General features: G+C 41.0%; 1 protein-coding gene across 1 annotated transcript in view; it reads right to left on the bottom strand.

The window, feature by feature from the left end:
• The window catches only part of IFT81 (intraflagellar transport 81), a 235,567-nt gene extending 213,741 nt beyond the window's left edge, over positions 1-21,826 (bottom strand). The window contains exons 1-3 of the mRNA XM_077461990.1: positions 21,700-21,826; positions 9,243-9,399; positions 384-487 (exon numbers count right to left, since the gene is read on the bottom strand). Of these exons, the coding sequence (XP_077318116.1) occupies positions 384-487; positions 9,243-9,386 (248 nt within the window). The 5' untranslated portion in view covers positions 9,387-9,399; positions 21,700-21,826. The remainder of the gene's footprint in view (positions 1-383; positions 488-9,242; positions 9,400-21,699) is intronic.
• Between the last annotated feature and the right edge of the window lie 6,036 nt (positions 21,827-27,862).

The following is a 27,862-nucleotide window of genomic DNA, read 5'->3' as shown; positions in this document are numbered from 1 at the left end:
CTTCATATCCATTCTTGACAATACCACATAACAAAGAAACTTCCTACTTTATAAAAAAAAAATATATATATATAAGCATATACAACAATTAAAAACTACAGGGATACAGAGCAACCTTTGTGTTACTACAAAGAGGGGCCACAATATTTCATCATAAAAAATATAGAGGATTTATACAGCAGACAGAGAAAGGGAAAACAAATAAAGAAAGATCGACTACACTGAGGAAGCAACAATTATTGAAGGAAGAAAATTACAAATGAATAATTGTGCAAGTCTGACAATTAGATCTGCAGTACAAAGGAGTTGTGTAATAAATAGGTCTTTCTTACAGGTTTCTTACAAAGCAAAAGTCTCGGTCTTTGATGATTATTGGTACCTACATGTCTGCTGCATTTCCTGGAGGTTTATATTTAAGGATACCAAGAATATTTAACATTCTCTTTGCTGTTTGGTCAGGCGTTTCCTCACGAATGTCGACAGAATGCTTCAGAGACAGAAAAAGGACAAAAATATTAATATTATGACATATATCACACTATTATTGTTGCACAAAGTGAAAGGTGAAAGAAAACACCACATTCTTGCGGACTTTATTACATTCTTGCGATATATCACATAAGTGAATTCATCATTCTAAACACTCTTCCACATTTAAATGTAAATAATTCAGACAGACCATGGTGTAAGTTTCTGGTTGAGGCACAGTCTTTCTTCCTGTTTGAGGGTATCTGTCTTTTCAGGACCATGATTATTCCATACATTTGCCCCAGAAGGAAAATAATTTTTAATTTCTAAAACATTAACATTACATTTCTAAAACATTTCTAAAACATAGCACCCGATTTCTGCTGCTGCCTTTGTTGTAATAAAGTAGAAACTCTCATGATTCCACATTTTATTTTATAAAAACCTGTCCATGTGCTGAGAACCCAGAATGCAAATATATTAAATTGGCAATCATACATACTGATTATATCAGTTTCTAAGCATGATATATGTGCTCTTAAAGAGCTACTTCCAAGAGAAACAGAGGATTCTTCAGCCCTTTAAAAACTTAAAAAGGAGAAGTATAGCCCAAGCTCGTTTGGCTGAGCTTCTCCTGTGGATCACAGGAGTGCAATTAGCTTTGCACTCCTGGGACCCCTTTGTCTTCAGTCCACTCTCTGCTGGCATAACAAAAATCAGTCCAGGCACCGTGTAATCCAGACAATGGAATCTGCCAGGTGCTGGACTGACACCCATCTTTGCCTCTCCACAAGCAGCTAAGAGTCTGAGCTGGCCGATCCGCCCCCTCCACAGCTCAACGATCCAGTGAGCGAGGAGGAGCAGAGCGGAGAGGTGCTGATTGACAGTCAGCAGCTCTCTGCTCGGGGAGCTGTGTGAACCGAGCCATCGGCTATGTTTGATCGCGCGGGGGAGGGGGGACAGATGCAGACTCGGTCCGATGCTGCATCCAGTGAAGAAAGTATGATACTAAAAAATAAAAAACCCCATACTTCTGTTTTAAAGCTGAACTTCATGCAGATGTTAAAAGACACACATTAATATAGCACTGTATTTAATAATAGTGTAATTTTTTTTAATGCAAGCAGTGTAAGCACCCAATTTTGCATTTTATCAACCTCTTGTAAATCTCCTTTACAACTGAGCTGGAAGAGATACAAGTAGAAGGAACCATTAAGTTGTTTTACAGTGCAGAAATAGAGCAGAGTGACAGAAAGGTGATCTCATTAATGTGCTGCTTCTTCTTTCGATGTTTATTCACAGACTGGGGGTGGGACAAGATCTATAACTTCTGTAAGTGCTACTTAAAGTGTTATTGAAGGCAATTGTTTAAATTAAAATAATAAACATGTTATTCTCACCTTCTCTGTGCAATAGTATTGCACAGAGTGACCCCCCACCTCTGCTTCCAGGGTTCTCCACTGGCGATCATGGCTCCTCCTTTTCCGTGGCTTCCCCCTAAGCAAGCACTTGCTATGGGGGCAGACAAGTGGGCTCGTTCCAGAGCCAGGCTCTGAGTCCTGTGAGGAGAGTGAAAGATCAGCGATGATGCTCTCAGGCACAGCGCTGGATCGAAAGAGGAGCAAGGTAAATATTTGGGGGGAGGGAGGGGGCTGGGGGAGCCGATAATGGACTTTTTTTTATCATTTTGGATAGAGTAAGGGAGAGTAATAACCCCTGTCACTTTTTTTTTGCCATCTGTGTCTCTGTGTCCCTGTGGAGATTTCCCTTCACTTCCAGTCCCATAGCCATATAGGAAGTGAGAGAAAGTCCCTGCAAATTAAGGAATCCATTGGGGCCCCCCAGGCCACCAGAGTCACGTATCCCCATTGGAAGATTTCCCCTCTATTACTTTCTGTGGACAACCCACTATTTGGGATTTTCTTTTACTTTCACTTAAGTTTTAGTAAATAAGATCCCCGCATAAAGAACATTTTCATTTATTGATAGATTTTTAAATGAATAGGGAGATGACTTTGAAAACTCCCTAAACATTTGGAGGTTGTTGGTGATCAGTAGTCACACTTCAGAGAGGAGATTTAGATAAACTGGCATACATTGAAGTAAGGAAATTAAGGGCACATCATTCAATACAACTGTGAAAAACTGCCCCAGATTTTTATCTCTGGTACTGATCAATAATTTGGTCCTTCAAAATCAGGAGTAATTACAAGATGGTCTTCTTTGCTGGGCAACTCCATGTGGAAGGGGGCATATTAGCAATATGTTAATACAGATGATGTTCAATTATTTTCTGCTCCAAGTTTAAAATGTAATAAACATTTTAAAGAGGAAGAAAAATCTGTTGATCGGGGATGAGCTTTTGTTGTGTACCAGGGGTGTTCTCAGATGTTGAGAACGAGCCGAGAGTATACTCTGTACAACACTTGTGCCGTACACTGTACACAAAAAATAAAAATTACTAGGGGAAATAGGAAGTTACATGTCTCTTGTGCCAAAAATCCCTAACTCTTAGCATTGTATTATTTTTTGCCATTTATTTCACTTTAAAACGTAAAGGCTTGTTTTTTGTAATAAAATACCAAACATGTCATACTTACCTGCTCTGTTTGTTTTGCACAGAGCAGCCCCAATCCTCCTGTTCTTGATTTCCCGTTGTCACTCTTGGCTCCTCCCTTCCGCCAAATGACGCACTCCAAGCCCCTTGTTATGAGGGCACTTGTGCATGCTTACTACCGAGCCCTGCATAAGACACACAGAGCGTTGTTCTGCCATGCCCCCCCCTCACCCCACCCCCATCACTGGCTGTGACCGATAGCAGCAAGAACCAATGGCTCCCGCTGCTGTATCTGAGCCAATGAGGAGGGAGAGCATTGAGAGAGCCTCTTGCTTATCGCTAGATCTGCACGCAAGAGGTTTTTTACCTTATTACATAAAATTCATGAAGGGAAAAAAAAAAAACACACACACACACACACACACAAAACACCTTTTAGCTTTTAGAACCACTTTAAAAGAAAACCTCTCACAAATTGAATAGACTAATACTAAAGTATAAAAACTAGGGTTGCACCGATAGTATATTAACTATAATATACTAGTATCGGTATTGGTGCCGACACTAGGCATTTTCACAAATATTGGTACTCGCGAAAATGCTTAGATACCCTAAACCGAAACAGGAAGTAACCTCAGACCTGAACCGGACACATCAGTCCCAGCCTATCAGTTAAATCTGTACTAGGATCAGGGCTTTTTGACAGCTTGTCTCCCTGAGTGCAGTGCGAGGAGATGCTGGCACTCCAGGTAGTACTGTCAGGGGTGGGAGGAGGGCCTTGGGAGGTAGGCTGCACTTTCTCTGACCCCAATGCCTGGATTCCGACACCACCAGATGATCTGGCTGTAGAGAGGCAGCGCTTGCAATAGGGGATGTCTGTGCTAGAGTTGGTTGGGTACTTTACATTAGTACAACTGAAAGGCATTTGCAGGATGTAGCATTTAAGGGAGGGATGAGCAGATGAAGGCAATAGGAGGTGTGAACAGGAGTCAGAGCTGAGGAGGGGTGGATGGGGGATCATGTGAATGAGAATGGAATGCAGTGGAAAGGAGTGGTGGAGGAGAACTGAACCATGCACTCTGCATGTACTGTGCCCTAAACCTTGCACTCTGACTGTACTCAGTTTTTTTTTTTTTTTAAATAGGATCGGTGCATCCCTAATAAAAACTGGTACCTTTTGGCATGTAAGCATTGTTTTCTGCGTAGCCAGGATCAGCTGTCAAATTCTTACCTGACCTTCGCTCTGACTTTAGAGTTATATCAAGTTTTGATTGCCTAGATCAATGATGGAGAACCTTGGCCCCCCAGATGTTTTGGAACTACATTTGAACTACACCCATGAAGCTCAACTACACTGCAGAGTGCATGAACATCATGGGAAATGTAGTTCCAAAACATCTCGAGTGCCAAGGTTCGCCATCACTGGCCTTGATGTTGCTCTTTTTAGCAACGTTTGTGAACAATCGATCTTCTGTTATAGATGCTTAACTTGCGTTTACAAATAGCTATTCTATAAGTCTTGCTTTAACTAAGTCATTTCACACTATCAGGCCATTGTCGTTTTTACTTTATATTTGAGGAGCAATATTTGTACAAGGTGTATTGATACTTCATGTTTCCGCTTCGTTTATGTACCAATTTTACCTTTATAAGATTCAGCAAAAGAATTATGGCAAGTGTTTCCTGCTGTTGCATCTAATAGGGTCACAAAGGGGCACTTTTGTATAGATGGATAGCAGTGAAATATCATTTGCTTGAAACAGCTGGATCTAGAGGATCTTAGGTCACTTAGAAAAGATTTTGATATAGGTGAAAGGCATAGCTATGCATCTTGTGGTGCCTGTGATTATGAACTGTTCTTAGCCTGTTTAACCACTTTCAGACCGGACCATTTTGCTGGTCAAAGACCAGACCACTTTTTGCGATTCGGCACTGCGTCGCTTTAACTGACAATTGCGCGGTCGTGCGACGTGGCTCCCAAACAAAATTGACGTCCTTTTTTTCCCACAAATAGAGCTTTTTTTTGGTGGTATTTGATCACCCCTGCGGTTTTTATTTTTTGCGCTATAAACAAAAATAGAGCGACAATTTTGAAAAAAAAACACATTTTTTACCTTTTGTTATAATAAATATCCCCCAAAAATATATAAAAAAACATTTTTTACCTCAGTTTAGGCCGATACGTATTCTTCTACATATTTTTGGTAAAAAAAAAAAAAAAAAAAAAAAAAAAAAAATCGCAATAAGCGATTATTTATTGGTTTGCGCAAAAGTTATAGCGTTTACAAAATATGGATAGTTTTATAGCATTTTTATTAATAATTTTTTATTATTTTTTTTTTACTAGTAATGGCGGCGATCAGCGATTTTTATTGTGACTGCGACATTGTGGGGGACCCATCAGACATTTTTGACACATTTTTGGGACCATTGTCATTTATACAGTAATCACTGCTATATAAATGCAGTGATTCCTGTGTAAATGACACTGGCAGTGAAGGGGTTAACCAGTGGGTGGCAGTGTAGGGGTTAAGTGTTCCTAGGGGTGTGCTACTAACTGTTGGGGGCTGGGCTTTCATTTAGTGAACACTGATCTCTGCTCCAATCACATAGAGCAGAGATCAGCGTCATTAGTTGCTAGGCAGAATGGAGAAATGTTGTTTACAACGGCATTTCTTCATTCGGCCACTCTGTGAGACGATCGCGGGGATGCCCGCGGCGATCGAGTCCGCGGGTCCTGCGACCGGACTCACGGGGCTCCCGACCGGCGCGCTCCCGATGGCAGGGCGGCAAATTTAGAGGGACGTACATGTACACCCATTTGCCTGCCCGTGCCATTCTGTCGACGTACATCGTCGTGCGCTGGTCGGCAAGTGGTTAATGTAACGCACAATCTTTTCAAACTTTTTTTCAAACATATACTGTATAGGAGACCAACTCGATGTAAAACAATCTTATCATTGACTTGTTGTTTTTTTTTCTATTAAAAAAAATAGTATTTATGCATATGTAGTTTAAAATCATACAGTATATAGGCTCATTACGCAAGCTTTCTGTTTTGCATTGCTACTGTTCAGAAGTTACACTGCAGAGCAAGTCATGGAATTGACCAGCAATAGTGGCCAGGGTGAACGGCATACACCCAAGGTACTTTTTGGGACTATTACCAAGGTCCTTCACTGGTTGTTGAATACATGGGGGGGTCTTTTATATTTGTTTACACACAAAAAAAAAAAGAGTGAATACACAACCATGAAAAACAACTCACTACAGTGCCTTGGAAAGGTATTCATACCCCTTGAAATTTTCCATATTTTGTCATGTTAAAACCAAAACCATAAATGTATTTTATTGGGATTTTATGTGATAGACCAACACAAATTGGCACATAATTGTGAAGTGGAAAGAAAATGATAAATCGTTCTCAAACTTTTTAGAAATAAATATGTGAAAAACGTGGGGTGCATTTATATTCAGCCCTGAGTCAATACTTTGTAGAACCACCTTTCCCTATAATTACAGCTGCAAGTCTTTTGGGATGTCACTTCCAGCTTTGCACATCTAGAGAAAGTGACATTTTTGCCCATTCTTCTTTGCAAAATAGCTAAAGCTCTGTCAGATTAGATGGAGAGCTTCTGTGGACAGCAATTTTCAAGTCTTGCCACAGATTCTCAATTGGATTGAGGTCTGGACTTTGACTGGGGCATTCTAACAAATGGATATGCTTTGATCCAAACCATTCCATTGTAGCTCTGGCTGTATGTTTAGGGTTGTTGTCCTGCTGGAAGGTGAACCTCCGCCCCAGTCTCAAGTCTTTTGCAGACTCCAACAGGTTTTCTTCTAAGCCCACGTACACATGGTCGGAGATTTCCACAGCCAAATCCGTCGGATTTTGTCCGTCAGATTTAGTCTGACGAATTGTGTCCGAAACTGTTGCATACACAGGGTCGGACTAAGTTGTCGAAAAATCCGATCTTTCAGAACGTGATGACATAATTTCGTTACGATGGGACTAGATTCAGGCTAGTAGCCAATAGCTTTGATGTAGGAATTTGATCTGAGCATGCGTGGCACTTGGTCCGATCAAAATTCTCTACACATGATCGGATTACGTCCGACCGGCCCAGTTGGTCAGGAAATATTTCCAACATGTTGGAAAATTGGGTCGGACGGAATCAGTCCGATGCATACCACACACAGTCGGATTATCTGAAGACACGGTCCGATAAGACGCATTCCGATGGATTCTTCGACCGTGTGTACGCGGCATAAGATTGCCCTGTATTTAACTCCATCCATCTTCCCATCAAATCTGACCAGCTTCCCTGTCCCTGCTGAAGAAAAGCATCCCCACAACATGATGCTGCCACCACCATGTTTCACGGTGGGGATGGTGTGTTCAGGGTGATGTGCAGTGTTAGTTTTGTGCCACACATAGTGTTTTGCATTTAGACAAAAAAAATTAATTTTGGTCTCATCTGACCAGAGCACCTTCTTCTGCCTGTTTGCCCACGTAGCTTCTCCCAAACTGAAAACAGGACTTTTTATGGCTTTCTTCTTGCCACTCTTCCATAAAGACCAGATTTGTGGAGTGCACAACTAATAGTTGTCCTGTGGACAGATTCTTACACCTGAGCTTCGGATCTCTGCAGCCCCTCCACAGTTACCATGGGCCTCTTGGCTGCTTCTCTGATTAACCACTTACCGACCGCCCGCCCCAGTTTTATGTCGCCCCCTATCCATCTCCATACAATTGCTGGGCAGAAGCATCAAAACGTCAATTCCGCCCACAGCTCTTAAAAGGCCATTTTTTTTTTAAATGACAATTTTTTTTTTATTGCATTTTAGTGTAAATATGAGATCTGAGGTCTTTTTGAGTTCTTGTCATGCTTTTTTTCTATTACAATTACATTGTTTACATTCCTTGTAACATGAATAAAAGTGACTTTTAACATTTTTAAAAAAAAAAACAAACATTGTAAAAATGAAAAAGTAAAAAGGTAAAATATATAAGAATTTTTTATTTTTTTTAACGCGTCCCGTCCCGACGAGCTCGCGTGCAGAAGTGAATGCATTCGCGAGTAGCGCTCGTATATGAAAACGGTGTTCATACCACACATGTGAGATATCACCACGATCGGTAGAGTGAGAGCAATAATTCTAACCCTAGATCTCCTCTGTAACTTAAAACATGCAACCTGTAGAGTTCTTTAAATGTCGCCTTTGGAAATTTTTAAGGGTAAAAGTTTGTCGCGATTCCACAAGCGGGCGTAATTTTGAAGCGTGACATGTTGGGTATCAATTTACTTGACATAACATTATCTTTCGCAATATAAAAAAAATTGGGCTAACTTTACTGTCATCTTATTTTTTAAATTTAAAAAAGTGTATTTTTTCCAAAAAAAGTGCGCTTGTAAGACCGCTGCGCAAATACAGTGTGACAGAAAGTATTGCAACAACCGCCATTTTATTCTCTAGATTGTTAGAGAAAAAAAAAAAAAAAAAGTATAATGTTTGGGGGTTCTAATTAATTTTCTAGCAAAAAAAACAGTTTTAAATTTGTAAACAGCAAATCTCAGAAAGAGACTCGGTCCTTAACCATGTCTTGGTAATTTTGCAATAGTGCCATAATCTCTCCATTTTGGGATGATGGATTGAACAGTGCTCCGTGAGATTCAAAGCTTGGAAAATATAAATTATATATATATATATATATATATATATATATATAAACTTCTCCACAACTTTATCCCTGACCTGTCTGGTGTGTTCCTTGGCCTTAATGATGCTGTTTGTTCACTAAGGTTCTCTAACAAACCTCTGAGGGCTTCACAGAACAGCTCTATATATATATACACGGAGATTAAATTACACAGGTGGACTCTACTTACTAATTAGGTGACTTCTGTAAGCTATTGGTTTTATTAGATTTTAATTAGGGGTATCACAGTAAAGAGGGCTGAATACAAATGTATGCCTCAATTTTCAGATATTTATTTGTTAAAACATTTTGAAAACCATTTATCATTTTCCTTCCACTTCACAATTATGTGCCATTTTGTGTTGATCCATCACATAAAATCTTTTTCAAGGGGTATGAATATTTTTTCAAGTCACTGTATATTATATGACTATAATTTATTTCCCTAGGTTTATTGAACAACTTTCATTTTGCAAGGCATGGTAATTATAGTAAAAGATAAAAAGCATGCATTACCTTTGGGTCAATTTCAGCAAAAACATCATTTAGGACTTGCAGCAGCTGCATAGGCTCCAGGGAATCAAATGTTATTAGGTTAAAATTCTTCTTAAATGGCTCCTTATTGAGCTTTTCAACAATGAATTTAAGCTGGTCGCTCATTTTGGGTTTTAACCTTTAAATACAAAAAAAAAAGCTGCTGTTTAATTGCAGATATAAAACAGCCTTAAAAGTACAAACAAAATACAAAAAGGTAAGATACATTTTAATGGAAAAAAAAAAACTGTCTCTATATATGTATAGTAACGTTTAAATAAATTATTTTTACTTTAAAAACGATTATATTTCCTGATGCTGCGTTTCCTCTGAATATTACTAACTGACATATCAGCATGGATATCGCACCACTTCCTTAAACTAAATCTCTCTAAAACTGAGCTATTAATATCCCTGCCGCAGGTGCCCCCCTACTTTCAGCCTCAAGTCCAATAGCTGTAAAAAGTTTGTAGAATTCACCTCCTTAACATCTCTAAAATTCACCACCTTTTATTTTGTTTATAAACGGTTTTTATTATAGATAAGGTCATAGTACAAAAAGTTGACAGTAGGATGAATTGTACAAGTAAAGATATGAAATGATAATCCAATATTCATTAGTTAATAACATTTCTAGTGACAGAATTCAAACCTTGGATTAGGAATCACAAAAGTATTAGTAAAAAAGGATCTGTGAATATGCTTGAGAAAGATAACTGTGGTGAAAATTACAACAATAGTGAAGTTTCCCAAAGCGCCCATTTATTTTGGTAAATATGCATAGCGTTGAAATGGATATTTTGATGATAGGCAACTCCTATCCTCATATTGATTAGTGGTTCCAAATTAATAACTACTGCAGTAGGGAACAGACACAAAAGATACGCTCAGCATCTTTCCAAATAACCGTTCTCCTTTATTATGACGCATTTGAAGGCTTTTATACACATGATTACGTAGGTATCACATTAATATTACAATTGTACGTTTATGGTAACAAGGGGCGTTACATAGGCAGGCTTATTCTAATCAGAACTCGAAAGAATGCAAAACATGTACTGAAAACATTATTAGTGCCGTGTGCACAGTGAGGGCATTGTGCAATACATATAAAATAGAATACAATTATATACAGAACCTACAAATTTCCATTACAGTCTCCTCTCTTTTGATCAATATTTTGATCACTAACCATACCTGCTATCACCTTTAACCTGGAACCTCCACACGCTTAGGTGGAGGTAGTCCTGGCCAAAGAGGCAAAAACTCCATTGTGGAGAAAATAATAGCTGAGCAGCTTTTTTCATTACAAAACGACTTTTCACTGTGAAAAACAAATGATTGATAAGACATATTTACAGAGAACTGGCTGTACACTCCTGTGGCCCGAATGGCCTTCTAGCTTAATTGCTGGTATGCTGACTTATCAGCACATGTAAACACAGACAATTCTACATAAAATGGAAGAGGTACAAAAGACAAATATGACTTCAACATGGCTAAACTACTTTTCAAATATATATATTCCTTACAATTAAAGTAATTGAATCAAAAAGTACCCTAGACTGTGATCGCAAGAGGGAAACAAATCAAACACAGAGATTTCTTTCATTTAGTCATTTTTGCAGTGTCTGGTGTGGATCCAGGTGACTTTTCCTTCAAGTTTTGCAAAACTGTACATGAAATAGATACTGTACTGAGTCTCCAAACATTTCCTTATATATAAATGTCTCTTAACAATCCACATGTCACCTGGCTTTAGTTTTAGATCCTTCCAAACTTTTAGGATCTGGAATTGGGGAGAAAACACATAAATGAGTTTGTCAAAAACCTTAAAAAATCAGCAACATTCTCTGTGAGATCCGAATGGAGGACTTCAGCTGCTGAGACAAAATATAAGCAAGTGAGCAACACACTCCCAAACCAAATCTCATAGGGAGAGAGTCCAACATCCCCCTATGGGCTTGATAAAATATAATAAAACATTCAGGCAAAAGTTTTCTAGTTTCTTACTCTACATTGTCCGCTACATTGTAGACAGTAGGGGGTGTAAAAATAAAACCTCAAAACTTCTAGTAAGGACTCTCCTATAAAAATGATTTCCTCTGTTACTCTCTGTCTCTGTACTTAAAAACTACTTCTGATAACACTTTTTTTTACTGTGGCCGTTGCAGTAGCATTTGCCACTGGACATACAGAAAACATGTCCATACAAACAAAATACATACTCGTAGGATCCTGACTTGGGCATTTGAATATATCTTTTTGTTATCTCTGGAAGGGATGTTCAGCTTTTGGTAACACCTTTGGTAACAGGTAAAACAAGAAGTGGTATGTTATAAAAACAACTGTGGAGAACCCTGGCTCTATCCCACGCTCATTTACTAAGGCAGCCATAACTGCTTGTGACTGATGACACGGTCCACGTGTCAAGCTGAAGGGAAAAGAGTGTCTGGCAGACATAAATGATCACCTTTTCCAAAGTCCTGTTTTGTAAGAAGTTGCCCTCTGTGGACCACTTGTGCTTCTCGTTCTGGGGTCCTTAAAGTTGAATTATTAATCCCAGCTATACTGGGCCAGAACTAGGGTGGAATCTGTGAGTTGCACAGACCCAGCAAGTGTCCGGGGCTGTAAATGCAGCATCCTTAGAGTCGCCTGGTCTGCTTCCATATGTGAGTTTTACTGTTAGTATGGCTACCTCAGCAAGAACCTGGAAGGCTGAAAACAGCCAATCAAATTAACTTAGCGTGCTTGATTGCTTTACCTGCCGAAGTAAAAACAAACTTCTGGCCCTTCAAATGGAACCAAAAGCTCTCTATCTTGACTATCTATATAAATATATACTCTTTTTATAGCTCACAGGCTTTTCTAAAACATGGAGCTCTGCTTCTTGAGCTGGGGAAAAAGGATCCAATGACTCTGAATACAGAGTTTCCTTCTGGGTGATAAACTTCATCCTCAGTATAAAACCAGGAATAACACTACAAAAAAGTAAATACTCGGGTCTTCAGGGAGAGTGTCCTGCACTGGGCTCACAGCAGCTGATTCCTATGTCATCAATTGAACACATGTGTTTTTTCTTTGTCTCCAACCTCCTCCAATAGAGGCAATAAGGTGGCTGGATTCAAATGTACACATTTCTCATTGTTAGATTTGTACATAAACACACAAAACAAATTCATATTTTGAACCTTTCATTAGACAAACACTTAGCTATATATTTGCTGTGCAGAATGTCGGACTATTAAAAATTAAATATTCAACCAAAATAATATCTGTAACTTTGTCTAATAGCAACTTTGCATAAAGCTACAGCTCTGATACACCGGAGTGAACCCTTGATTACTGGGTCCAGCTTGCATAAATATAACAATGGCTTGTTTTCTATTATGCTGTTTGTGTAAGAACTCCAGTTTAATGTTTCAAAAAGACAACTTTTTCCTAGCAATATTATAATAAATGATAAGAATACCCTGCAGTCATGCAGAGATGTCCATAAATCCTAAATATTCTTCTACTTATACCCACTGCACTTACAAGGAAAAGGGGCACATCATTTCACAATCCACACATTCTGCTTTGGATTTCAAAAATAAAAATACATAAAAACAAAAGGACCAACAATATGTATGACGGACCAGAAAGCACTTGGCCATCAAAAACTATAAACCAACTGGCTGCAGGCAGCAGCTATCCTAACAGGGTGTGTGGACTTGATGTGATGGGTCTGTTATATTTAAATGTTATTATTACTCTCACATCATGGACGGCACATCAAGTTATTATCAGACTTTAAGATTTAATTTCTATAGAAAAACGTCCTTATGTATCCCATCCATCTTGGCTTTGTTAAACATTATTGCAGCTGTATTCAAATTAACAACCTCATCTTAATTTGTTTTTTTCTTTCCACTCAATAAATATAAAATCTACAAAATTGTTATCTTAAACTAAACTAATTCCATTTTTACCAATTTCCCCATTAACCTGGATTTCATTTCCAACCAAAGGTTGTCTAAACCAGTTTCAATATATCTATATTTATTAATAAAATTGTTAAACTCATATTAGAAATTATAACTCATATGATAATTTCAATATCACACACTAATATATATGCACAGATAAATGTCCTTAAAGGGGGACATATTACTTAATTTTACTCAATTTCTCTCTTTTTTTTTTAATGCACTGTTTCCACTATCAAAAGATATTCAATTAGTGTAAGACATGGTTAAATGTAACCTTGATTTTACCATGTTTGGAAAACAGATTAAAAAATAATTGTGATCACATTGTTTATCATTAGATTCGTTAACCCGGCACATTTTGTTATAAATGTTTTGTCTAAAAAACTGAAATTGGCATGGTGTCCTCCAGCTTATCACCAATCTCTCATGTCAGCCACATTCTTTCAGGAGAGCACAAAGGAGGGGGTCACATTTGCGTGCATGACACAAGCGAGCGAACTAAAGGTTCCAGCATTCACAAACATACTCAAATATATCTCTAAAATTGCTTACATTATTCCCATTTGTACACAACACATGCATATCATTCTCTCACTTTCTTTTAACGCTTTTTTAATACTTCCTTGCTTAAACTTCTGCTTTCTTTATTTTGTTCTGATATCCTTTGCATCCAATGTATTTTAATTCCATACTTCGCTGTACCTTCTATGATCAGACGGGTAGCTATAGTGCTCATCCCATCTTCCCTCTCTGACAACATATAAAGCATTCTGTTTTAACTCTCATTACTGTTTCTTGACTTTACTAGTTGTAGTGCCTGACCCCAAATTCATCCCACAACTTAACATCAAAAAGTCCCTTTCTGTCTTGTGTTAATGTCACTCTTGATCCATCCTGCTCACATAAATAGCTGTTTCTCTAGCTGTATACTCTGCATGATTCTTTGTCCCTGTGGACTTTGGTGGTAACCCAGTTACCTATTGTGGATCCCTGTCCACTTTAACCATTAATCTAGGGGCTCAGTATAGGCGGAACCGCACCTTCGGTTCATATACAGCGCTCCTCTTGCGCTGGGCATTTCTGAGGGTCTCTTACCCATCATTCCCTTACTTAATTTAATGCCCATAATGACTGGCCAGTCTTCTCTACTTGTGCCTATACCCTCTTGCCTCTAAACTACTTTATCTAGCAGATGTACTACATTATACTCTGTGAACAGCACTATTCTTCTCTTTCTCTATAACACTCTGATGGACAGTAGACAGTGACAACATAACATATAACCACTAATCAATACAGTTCGATTAAGGGGAGTAAAATAGGTACCCTTTGTCCCGAAAATGCCTTACCGATCAAGGAAGTCTGATAACTCAAATGTAAGCAAAAGGCTTACCTCAGCCGGCTGATTATCAGAAATTCCCGGATCGTCTCAAGCTCCTCGTTTCGGATACTCAGGGTCACCTGATAACCCCTCCTGGCTGGCTCGCCACCTGAAATGGATATTTTGATGATAGGCAACTCCTATCCTCATATTGATTAGTGGTTCCAAATTAATAACTACTGCAGTAGGGAACAGACACAAAAGATACGCTCAGCATCTTTCCAAATAACCGTTCTCCTTTATTATGACGCATTTGAAGGCTTTTATACACATGATTACGTAGGTATCACATTAATATTACAATTGTACGTTTATGGTAACAAGGGGCGTTACATAGGCAGGCTTATTCTAATCAGAACTCGAAAGAATGCAAAACATGTACTGAAAACATTATTAGTGCCGTGTGCACAGTGAGGGCATTGTGCAATACATATAAAATAGAATACAATTATATACAGAACCTACAAATTTCTATTACAGCGTCATAGTGGTGTATTCTCTCTGATAGCTTAATATTAGCCATACGGTTGAGAACCTGAGGCCATGGAACAACTGATGAGCGCCAGTTAGAGGCAATGGTCCAGTGGATGGAGCTAAATAGAGTGTGTATTAGTCTGGAACTTGCTAATAGAATGTATTGTATGGGGAAGAATAAAAGGCACATTTTGGGAGTTAGAGGGATTTTTCTACCTGAAATACACTCAGTCATCGGCTTGGCATTGTGCCAGATGTCCTTAAGGAGGGGGCAGTCCCAGAAGATGTGAAGCAATGTCCCATGTGTGGGGTAGCCTCTGAAACAAAGTGGGGATGTTAAAGGGTAGAAAGAGTTGAGTTTGGAAGGGGTAAGATACCACCTATAGAGCAGTTTAGTGGCAGATTCTCTGATAGTGGTGGTTTTGGAAGATTTGTGTAAGTTTTCAAATATGGTGTCCCATTGTTTGGGGGAGAATGAAACGTTTAGGTCTGATTCCCATTGGAGCATGGGGTGTGATTTATCAGGCATATTGAATTTATTCAGATTTTTATAAATTTTGGATATTAATCCTTTAGCTCGTGGGGAGGAAATACAAATCTGCTCAAATTGTGAGGGAGGGGTGTGAAAGGTCAGGGAGTAGTATTTTTGGTAGAATTGTTTTATCTTCCAATATGTTACTTGTTCTGTAGGAGCTAGGTTGTATTTTATTTGTAGATCAGAGAAGGAGTAAAATATATTGTTATGTATAAAAGCATTTAAGTTCGTTAGATTATGTTGTTTCCATATAGTCAGTGAATTATGGAGATAATCCGAAGGAGCGAAGTGAGGGTCTCCCAGAAAGGAAGCTAGTGGCGGGGTGACAGAGGACAAGTTGAATTTGGTATTTTGTCTGTTACACAATTGTAAGGTATGTGTCACAATAATATTTAGTGGTCTTATTTTCTTGGACCACAGTAGTCCTTGTAGATGGTATGGGAGGACCGATTGTGCTTCAAACAGGAGCCAGGGGATTTGGGAGGAAGAAGCATACCATTGCGCAAGTCGAGTAAGTCTGGTTGACAGATAGTATATCCATAGATTAGGGATATTAGGACCTCCCTTCAATTGGGGCCTAAACATTAAGGAGTAACTGAATTTTGTTTTTTTGTTTTGCCATATGAATTTGTTGATTTCTCTTTGGAGAGAATTTTTTAGGCACCGGAAGAGGAAGGGCTCTAAAAAAGAATAGAAGTTTGGTTAGTATAACCATTTTTGTAGTCACTATTCTACCAGAGAATAAAATTTGGTATGATGACCATATTTTCATTAAGTTTTTGATGTTGTTAAATATTGGAGGGTAATTAGCATGAAATAGTGATTTGTAAGAGGGTTTAATATGGATTCCTAGGTATTTAAATGAGTCAGAGCACCAGAAGAATGGAAATTTGTCTTTAAGTGTTGTAATCATGTTTGATGGAATATTAATGGGAAGGGCAGAACATTTAGACAAATTTACACTTAGGCCGGTCAGGTAATGAAAAATGTCCAGCGTTTTGGTCAGATTCGGTAAGGAAATGAATGGATCTGTTAGAAATAGAAGGACGTCATTAGCATAAAAATTCACCCCTTTTTAACAAATGAAACCACCAAGCTCCTCATTCACTCCATTGTTATCTCTCGCCTTGACTATTGCAACCTATTGCACCACCTTACTATTACTATTGTCCACCTTACCAACCACTCAGTGTCTGCCACCCCTCTCCTCCAATCCCTACAACTGGCTCCTAATCGCCCAGCGAATTAGATTCAAAATACTAACCACAACAAACAAAGCCATTCACAACTCTGCTCCGAGCTACATCACCAATCTTGTCTCCAAATATCACCCAAATCGTCCTCTCCGCTCTTCTGAAGACCTCCTACTCTCAGTTAGTAATATTCAGAGGAAACGCAGCATCAGGGAATATAATTGTTTTTAAAGTAAAATAATGATTTCTGTAAACGTTACTATACATATTTAGAGACAGCTCTCTCATCTCCTGCTTCCATGCTCATCTCCTGGATTTCTCCAGAGCCTCTCCCCTCCTCTGGAACTCGCTACCTCAACCTGTCCGGCTATCCCCTACCCTTGCTACCTTCAGGCGATCCCTGAAAACGTATCTCTTCAGGGAAGCCTATCACTTCTCCAACTGATTTTTTACCACTTCCATCAGCTCATTCCCCAGTTACAACCTATTGTACCACCTGCCCACCCTATTAGATTGTAAGCTCTTCTGAGCAGGGCCCTCTTAATCCTCTTGTATTTTATTGTATTTATGTTGTAAAGCGCTGCATAAACTCTAAATCCTGTATTATAATAATAATGTTAAAAGAGAAGTACTGGCTTTACAAAAAAAAACAAAAAAATATGAATACTCACCTCGGTGGATGCAGCACCTGTCCCCGCTGGCTTTGTAGTGAGAACTGAGGGACTTGTGTCTTTTTTCAACCTTACCTACTATGTAACTACGTAACTGAGCAATCAAAACACAAATGATTACTCAGTTCACCCCCTCTGCTCTGAGCAGAGACCTGTAAATGTCAGTCATCGGCTCTATGCTCTCCCTCCAGCGCCTACTGGAGCACTGGTCTGTGGAGGGGGCAGTTGGGCTGGCTTAGGCTTTCAGCGGGTCACTGAGAGGCTGATTCAGGTGTTGGTTGTAACCCGACCGTATGATCTTTTCATAGCCTGGACTGGCTCTGTGACATCAGCCGATAGCAAACTTTAGTCCTCTGTCAGCTGAAATGCGGGTCACAGAGTTACAGAATGAACTGCACTTCTGTGATCCATAGGATAATTAAAGCCAAAAAAAGCTCTGGCTGTACTTCTCCTTTAATATTATTACCAAACAATAATATTGAATGTTCTCTATTCTTACAATTAGAAAGAACCTGTTAAAATAAAAACATGGGACTGGTCAGTGTCTACCATGTTTTTAAAGATGGCAGCCACTAGGGTAATTATTCTGACCCCAGCTCTAAAACCTACTGAATCACGTTCCTGGAACAATCCTGCTTACTTGTCCCAGATACTAAAAATAAATAGGTAGTAAAGCCAGGACTGGAAGAGCTGCCCAGGAGCCACACCTTTAAAATCAATGTCAGCAATGCAAGCTCCCCTATCTCTATTCTCACAGGTTCCTTTAAAATATACTACTGATGGCATACAGTATATGAATTATAATGATGGCATCCCTTTAAAATACACCAGCAAAAGTGTCTGCATGCGTTGAACGGGCTGAATACAGAACATTGTGTAAAAGCAGCTGTGGCTATTGCACATTGATAGATTTGTGGCAGGCACAAAAGCGAGTGTCGATTCACTGAGAATAGGGGTCAGGGCAGCCATCAGAAATTTTTGGGCCCCTTACACAGCTTTAGACCTGGCCCCCCTACACAGCCCCTACTTGTAACTTCCTACCTGGTCCCAACTCGTTTTTACAAACCTGACATGTTGCTGAGCAGCACAGTACAGGCAGATCACTGCCACACGAGGGGTGCACATGCATATAGTAGCCAGAGGTGGCAGTAAAGAGCTCAATGTCTAAAATCAATGACACCGGAAGTGCAGAAACTGTGAGATCGTACGGCACGATGCAGTTGGTGGTAAGACAAGAGGATGGGGAGGAGGGGCTGGCAAGGTGCTGGTGGGGAATCTGGCAGGGGACTGGAGGCTATAGGGAGGTGGTATGATTTGATGTGGCTAGAAATACTCTGTCCTATTGCAACATAAACTCGCCCACAACAAGGACTGATTTATATGTGCTTTAAATGCTTTCAAGCGTTTGAGCATTTTTTGGAGCAGAATTCCATGCTTTTGCAGATTTTGTCAGGCATTTTTCAGCTAAAAGGTGTGGAGTTCTGCTGAAAAAGGGGCAGAGAGATGCTGTTCAGGCAGAGCTCGTGCCATAAAATGCTTGAGGAAAAAAAAAAGGCTCATGTTGAGTAGAGGTCGACTGATATGGGTTTTTCTCTGGCTGATGCCGATATTTAGAAATCATGGCAGCCGATGGCCGATTTTTTTTGGGCCGACATGTTAGGCCGATTTTTTATTATTTTTTTTTATCCCCCTTCATCTCATAAAACCTAACAGACACCTTTCCTACTGGGGCGTTTTTTTAGGCGCTTTTGGGCTAAAAATAGCGCCTGTAAAGTGCCTGCAAAACGGCTCCCCCGCAGTCTGTGTGAAAGACAGAGTGCTTCCACAGTGAGGCTGGCAGGATGTTAAAAAAAAAAAAGTCCTGCAAGCAGCACGTTTGGAGTGGTGTATACCGCTTCTCCACCACTCCTGCCCATTGATATTAATGGGCACCACTGCTGAAGCGCATGCAATGCGATTTGGCAGCGGTGCTTCACGGGCGCATTTAACCTCTTCTTCGGCCGCTAGCTGGATTATATGCGCCCCACTAGCAGCCGAATAGCACCGCTAAAATGATGGTAAAGCGCTGCTAAAACTAGCAGCATTTTACCATCAACACCTGCCCGCTCCAGTGTGAAAGCAGCCTATAAAATAAAAACAGTTAGTCAAAACTTTTGGACAAAAAAAAAAAAAGGGCTAACAACTGTTTTAGGTTTTTTTTTTTTTTTTTTTTTTTTTAAATCATTTAGTGTATTTTTTTTCCCAAAAAAATTGCATTTGAAAGACCTTTGCGCAAATGCCGTGTGACATAATATTGCAACAACCGCTATTTTATTCCCTAGGATCTTTGCTAAAAAAATATATATAATTTTTTGGGGGGTCTAAGTGATTTTTTTGGCAGAAAATACAGGACTTTTACTTGTAAGCAACAAGTGTCAGAAAATATTTAGTCTTTAAATGGTTAACTGAGAACTCTACACACAGAGATGAGTTCATTCATTCAAGTGTAAACATTGTATCTCTTTGCTCTTTTCTTGGCAGACTGCCAAGAGAGGAGGAAAGTGCTTCTATGAAGACTCAGGCAACTTGCATTGACTTCTATTACAGAAGTCATTTCCAAGTTGCGCTATAGTTCTAAATCGGCCTTATCAGCTCAATCGGCCGATACGGATTAATTAAAAAACGGCAAATATCGGCCGATATATGAGCTTTTCATGTGATTCCATTGAAGTCTATGGGGACAAAAACGCTCAATTCTGCCTGAAAAGTAGCCGATTTACATTTTTTTTTAGCTACAGGCATTATCTCACAAGTGACAGGACACTCAGATGTGAACATAGGCTGATGCTCCCGTGCATTTGTAGTAGCGTCTTTGGCATAAGCCAAAATGGATCTATCATTTAGTGACAGCACTGCTGATCTCCTCTAACATGCAGCAATCTCTGTAAGGACTGGCACAGTAAGTCCCCCATCACTAATAACTTATTTGCTTATTCATATGACATGATCTAATAAAGAGAGTGGCAAATAAGTTATTAGTAATGGAACACTTCCTGTGCCAGGAGAGGATTGCTGGTATGTGCAGGGATCCCTGCAGGCTAGAGTAGATCAGAACTGTGACTGAATTTCAGGTCCTGCTCCCTGTGTATGTGCAGTAGAACCCCCATAGACATCTATGTGACTGGAAAAGGACCAGTCCTCCTAAGTATTGACAAGTTTGGGTTTGGTCTGAATTTAGGTGCGGACTGAATCCAGAAGCAACCTATCACTCCCACGATCCCTACAAACCGTGGTCAAGGAATCACCCGCCTTCCACAGCTGCACATAACAAAAGGGACACGGATGCTAATGACATCATTGACCTAATATGGCCACATGGCCATCCAAAACATCAAACAAACTGACGGAAGAGGCTTCTCAGAAACAGAACATGGAGACACTGGCCACCAGAGGGGTGAGCATAAGAGCTCTTCTCTGGCAGGGCACCTACTGTACTTTTCAGGATTTTTAGATACACGGACTGAGTTGCTTTAAAGTAAACCATCATAGGAAAAACATGGTGGCTGTCATTGCTGATCTAGTTTTTCAGAAAATTCCATACATCTGATTATCATGCTGTTGTTTTCTGGCTCCAAAGCTTTACAGTGACAATAAAGTAGTATTAAACCCCAAATCAAACATTTATTATATTGCAGCTTACCAATTCTTAGATGTGATGGCTCTATTCATTTTGTCTTCCTTTATTTTCATGCAGAGCTACATGCAAAAGGTTGTTTACCTTACTCCAGAGTAAGGATGAGCTCAGGCGCGTTTGCATGGTCCACGCGCAGAGCCCGCCAGGAAGTCGGCGCAGCACTGCGCTAATCCCAGGCAGTGAAACATTGTCCAAATGCACGGCTGCAGAGATCGGGCAATGTCTCACTGCCTGTGATTAGCGCAGCGCTGCGCCAACTTCCTGGTGGGCTCTGCACGGGGACCATGCGAACATGCCTGAGCTCATCCCTACTGAAGAGAATGCATTAAGGTAAAAAAACAAAACTGAAGGCAGTGGGTCAGTCTCTGAGCCCAGCAACTAGTATTTACAGACAGGTATCAGCAATGGCACCCCCATATCCTCTCATAGAAGGTCCTATCTTCAATACTATTTAAGCAAATGAAAATTCTTACTCGGACCAAGTATAACGCTACTGCCTGACACAAAGGGAGATTAAAAGCACGTAAATGTGAAATAATACCTGACACACAACAGACAGTCCTAGAAGAAGCGTGAGCCAGTTGTCAAGGAGACGCTATCCTCACTCCTAACGCCACTTCCTGTCATAAAAGGAAGTCCCAGGAACAATGCATAGGACTCAAGGCTGGTCACCAAAGAGAACGAGAGCGAGCAGCAGCTCTTCAGGTCTTGTACTATGCTGACCTCTAGCGGCCGAGATCTATAACGCTCTTGGAACGTTTCTAGTTATGGAAGCCTGCAGAGAGGAGGCAAACAGGCAGTGACTTGCACTTGTGTGTAGGCGGGCAGGGAGTGAAAGAACACTAATTAGTGGTTTAATGAGCAGCATTATTTCCAGTACAGATTAGAAGACTGAGAAGAACAATATCTGAGACTGATTAGCCAGCTGTCATATGAAATGACAGAATTTTTCATATATTATATTTGGAATAGAAAATAACGTTTAAACCCTGTCTGGGGGATGGGTAATCCGTAGGTGTAGCTAGTTGGTGTAAAGATCTGACAGTATGATCTCACAGCTGGATGCTTCACACCCAACTTCTCCAAGCACAATGGTCGGATGTTTGTCTTAAGGGCGTGTGCCAGGATCTTGTCTTGCATACTAACGGTATACAATTATCGTGCAACAAACACGAATGTAGTGACGTACTATGAGGAATTTCAGCTCTTGAGCGCCACCCTTTGAGCCCCTTCTGCTAATTTTGTGTTTGGTGAGCATTGATTTCGAGCATGCGTGTTTGTACTTTCAACTTTTGTGCGATGGACTTGTGTACTGACCATCAGAAAATCTGACAACCAACCATTGTCCGCCGCAAAATTACTAGCCTGTCATCCATCATTTGTTGGCAGAAAGTTGGACAACAATTGTCAAAATGGGCGTACTAACGGTCAGATTTTAGGACAACAGTCTGTCAACAGACAATCCCCTGCCAACAATCGTATTGTGTGTACGAGGCTTAACTCTCTAGATCAGGGATAGGCAAAATATTACTATGTAACAGGAGGACCTACCTAAACTATCCAATCAATTTGTATATAATCAGGCAGGCTCCTGTACTAGATACTTATTGGTAGATCTAAAGAATATTGTACAATCAGATTGTAAAGTTTGTGGTGAGCTTAAAAGAAAAGTATGGCCAAAGTTTTCTTGGCCATACTTCTCTTGGGGTCACAGGCAGGCATGTACTGGCCATCAGGACTACCAGGAGTTTCCCGGTGGGCCGATGGCTCAGTGGGCCGGTGGACCGGTTTCGGTGACAGCCAGTGGCATCGCTAGGGGTGGAACCTGTTGTCTGTCAGCAATGAAAGTTTCACACACTACACACCTTTTTGTTTTCTCCTCTTCTTCTTTTGTTTTTGTTATAAAGCTGTCCCATTGTTTTCCATGTCAGGAAGATTTAATTTATGGATTAGGCTGCATAGTTCAATGAACAGGAAGTTATAAGCCTTTTTTTTAATTTTTCAGCAGTGGTCAGCACCCCCAAAGTTATCCCTTTAAAAACTGCCATTCTTCATTGCACTGCCCTACTGACACCAGGAGAGGAGGGGCAGCGGAGGGGGGAGGGTTGGGTGGCGCATTTAATCTCTCTTCCTACATTCAGCTGTGACAGGAGGAAAATGCAGCCAATCATAGTAAATGCTCCCCCTGCTTCACCTACTCTCCAGGCTCCACTTAATTCTGGTGCCCGTGCCCTAAAAAATAAAAAACTACTGACACCATCCACTGCCCCGCTGACACTGTCCACTGCCTCGCTGACACTGTCCACTGCCCAGGGTGACACCGTCCACTGCCCAGGGTGACACCATCCACTGCCCAGGGTGACACCATCCACTGCCCAGGGTGACACCGTCCTCTACCTCCTGACACCATCCTCTACTCTGCTGATTGACACCATCCACTTCCCTACAGACATGGAAAATAATAGAATTGCGCTAGCCTATTAATATATCCAAATCGTGTATATTAATAGTGTAAAATATCCCAGAACTATGTGTGACACAATCCCTATACAAACCACACTACACAATCACAATAGTGAACTAAATAAATATACCACCATATAAATCACATGAGAGGCTCCAAATAGCATAAAACTCACTATTTATTGAGAAATGAAAAGACAATTGCACTTACAAGAATGTAGAAAGCACGAGCCCTGAGTCGAGTGCGCCGGCCGGACGCACAAGAACAAACCTGTCCTTCCTGGATCTCCAGCAGTAGACAAGAGGTAATGTCAGCGTGTCGCTCTGCCCTACGCGTTTTGTAATGAATGAATGAATGAATGAAATACTTATATAGCGCACAATGCGAACTGAATCGCCTCTAGGCGCTGCCTAGAATTACATCGTCCAGGGGCCCTTTAGGGCTCATGCTTTCTAAGTGCAATTGTCTTTTAATTTCTCAATAAATCGTGGGTTTTATGCTATTTGGAGCCTCTCATCTCTTTTATTTAATACATCATCGGGCTTGAGTCTATCGGAGGTGGATTGAGGAGTATGGGGGTATTACAGCATGGAGTTTGCTGTTCAGGGGACACCTACAGGAAGGCCTGAGTACTGAGAGTTATATATATTCATCAAAGCTTTCTGTGACATCCTGTAAGGGGACATCATAGACTTCTGGTAAGGAGCCATTTTATTCACTCTGGTGGCGGAATATCACAAACAACTGATCACTGGAAGACTGCTTTGGTGGCTGATGGATGTTTTTGAACTCTGGTGGCTAAAGTGTGACTTTTAACCCTTAGTTCTGCACGGGTGGATAAGAACTTTTTTTATATGTTTAGAGACGATTTATTTTTAATATTTTCAATTTTTTTATTTTTTTATATATCATTTGTTTGGATATAATAAGAGACGATCTAGCGTCTCTCACTTCATTGTCACTCACTTTATTGTTAAGTGTATGAAATTGGTCATACGATTAGCGTCTAATCCCTATGGTTCACGTATATGTGATTTATATGGTGGTATATTTATTTAGGTCACTATTTGTGATGGTGTAGTGTGGTTTGTATAGGGATTGTGTCACACACAGTTCTGGGATATTTTACACTATTAATATATACGATTTGGATATATTTATAGGCTAGCGCAATTCTTTTATTTTCCATGTATTTTTCACTGTAGGTTTGTTTTACAGTAGAGTTGCAGCTTCCAATAGGTCTTTTTTAGAGAACCTATACTTCCAGTTTTTTGTGCACCGTGTGTGTACCTACTGCAGCGCAGTTTCTTTTTTTCCTACTTCCCTACAGACACCAACTTCTGCTCTGCTGACAAAGTCCACTGCCCTACTGACCCCGTCCACTGCTCTGCTGACTGACATCATCCACTGCCCTACTGACACTGTCCACTTCTCTGCTGACTGACACCGTCCATTGGTCTGCTGACTGACACCACCCACTGCCCTACTGATACCAACCTCTGCCCTACTGACACTGACCACTGCTCTGATGACACCGTCTACTGCCCCAGTGACACCGTCCTCTGCCCCAGTGACACCATCCTCAGCCCTGCTGACACCGTCCACTGCTCTGCTGACTGACACCATCCACTGATCTGCTGACTGACACCAACTTATGCCCTACTGACACTGTCCACTGGTCTGCTGACTGACACCATCAACTGCCATACTGACACCAACCTCTGCCCTCTTGACAGAGTCCACTGCCCTGCTCACTGACACCATTCACTGCCCTACTGACACCAACATCTGCCCTACTGACCCCGTCCACTGCTCTGCTGACTGACACCATCCACTGCCCTACTGACACTAACCTCTGCCCTACTGACAATGTCCACTGCTCTGCCGACTAACACCATCCACTGCCCTATTGACCCCAACCTCTGCCATACTGAACCTGTCCACTGCTCTGCTGACTGACACCATCCACTGCCCCACTGACACCAACCTCTGCCCTACTGAACTCGTCCACTGCTGTGCTGACTGACACCATCCACTGCCCTACTGACACCAACCTCTGCCCTACTGAACTCATCCACTGCTGTGCTGACTGACACCAACCTCTGCCCTACTGACACCAACCTCTGCCCTACTGACACCATTCACCGCTCTGCTGACTGACACTATCCACTACTCCACTGACACCAACCTCTGCCATACTGAACCCGTCCACTGCTCTGCTGTCTGACACCATCCACTGCCCTACTGACACCAACCTCTGCCCTACTGACACCGTCCATTGTGACATACTGAAGCAAAGCATGATCCCCTCCCTTTGGAGACTGGGCTGCAGGGCAGTATTCCAACATGATAACAACCCCAAACACATTTTCAAGACAACCACTGCCTTGCTAAAGAAGCTGAGGGTAAAGTTGATGGACTTGCCAAGCATGTCTCCAGACCTAAACCCTATTGAGCATCTGTGGGGCATTCTCAAATGGGAGGTGGAGGAGCGCAAGGTCTATAACATCCACCAGCTCTGTAATGTCGTCATGGAGGAGTGGTGGTGGTGCATCCATTAGGAGCCCCCGGGCTCCACCCCCCCCCCCCCATCACGCCACCCCCTCTCTGTAGAAAAGATAGATTCATGCATTGTATGAATCTATCCATGGCCGCTGTAGCCACCCCCTATTCAGGCCCCTTTTCAGACACCAGGCACCTGAATTACAGTGGAGGGGGTGTTTTTGTTTTATTTTAAGCACCTGATTAGAGCCAAAGGGCTCTAATAGGCTTCCACCACTTAGTGGAAGAGGACTTCAGTGGCAACCTGTGAAGCTCTGGTGAGTTCCATGCGCAAGAGGGTTAAGACAGTGCTGGAAAAACATGGTGGCCACACAAAATATTGACACTTTGGGCCAAATTTGGACATTTTTACCTACTTTTGTTGTCAGCAGTTTAGACATTAATGGCTGTGTGTTGAGTTATTTTGAGGGGACAGCAAATTTACACTGTTACACAAGCTGTACACTCACTACTTTACATTGTAGCAAAGTGTCATTTCTTCAGTGTTGTCACATGAAAAGATATAATAAAATATTTACAAAAATGTGAGGGGTGTACTCAATTTTGTGAGATACTATCTATAATTATTTTAATAATTTATTTATGTTTATTTTTTTCGTCTTTTTTTTATTTATTTTATTTTTTTCTAGAAAGCATATCCAGCCTAGTGCAGGAAGGAACAACCTGAACACGTCTGACCTAAGGAATAAACGGCAGACAAGAAAACGTGAGTGGCCAAATTGTGTGCCACTGGAGACTATGAGTGGTCGGATTGCGTGCCACTGGAGACGTGCTTGCAACTAATGCAACAAAGTAGCCTCACCAGGGAGGCAAAAACAAGGACAAACCATGCCAACTCGGGTCAGAGTTATGAAGCTGGAGTATCATATGTGTTTGAGTAAGTGCGGCCATATGAATTGTCTGAGTAACGACTGGTTGCTTGTGGCAGGAGCCTCGGGAGAGAGACTGAGCTGCAGGAAGCTTGTGATGTGTGTGACAACTGGAATCGACTTGTGTCATGTCAAGGATATGAAAGACTGTGTCGCCGACGCGATCGGGATTCGAATTGGGCCAACGTAGAGTGTTAGAGTGTCACCCCCTCCTCCAAAACAAAACAAATACCAACCACCCAGCCCCCAAAGCTATTCAAAGTGCAGACAAGGCACCAGGTGGGTCTAATTACCACCTCAATCAGCCACAGAACCCGCGCAAACAATACATGCTCATCTCCAAATGGATGAGGCGGCAACCCCATAGACAGTGAATCCTACAACCAGCGAAGCCTATGTCGAGTGATATCGGACAATGACCGGAGACTTGGATCTACAAATGAATCGTATGAATGTGGATGGGATGACAAACAAGGCAGAGGGGCCTACGAATCTACTACGCCTGTGCCGAATGATGTCAGGACATGGCCAACAACAACTTGGAGGCAACTAAGTACGAAAGGGATGCAGGATAGGAAACATAACGAATCGTAACATTGCATATGAAACGAAAGAGGTTTGAATCCTACCTGCAACAGTGAATGAGAACCGGCGATGAAAAACACAAACTGAGAAGCCGAAACACACTTGTAATTGAACGCACAGACTCACAAACACAGAGTGAGCTGGGGGGGGTGACGTGACGTGTAGTATCACGCACTGAAACCGACAAGGAACACAGGTGAGTGGGCTGCTTAAAGTGGTTGGAA

Source organism: Lithobates pipiens, unplaced genomic scaffold (genome assembly GCF_037356315.1).
Source record: "Lithobates pipiens isolate NorthernLeopardFrog02 unplaced genomic scaffold, aLitPip1_a1.2 Scaffold_3, whole genome shotgun sequence".
Taxonomy (NCBI): domain Eukaryota; kingdom Metazoa; phylum Chordata; class Amphibia; order Anura; family Ranidae; genus Lithobates; species Lithobates pipiens.
Note: the sequence above shows the minus strand (reverse complement) of the source record. Positions and strands in the feature narration are given on the sequence as shown.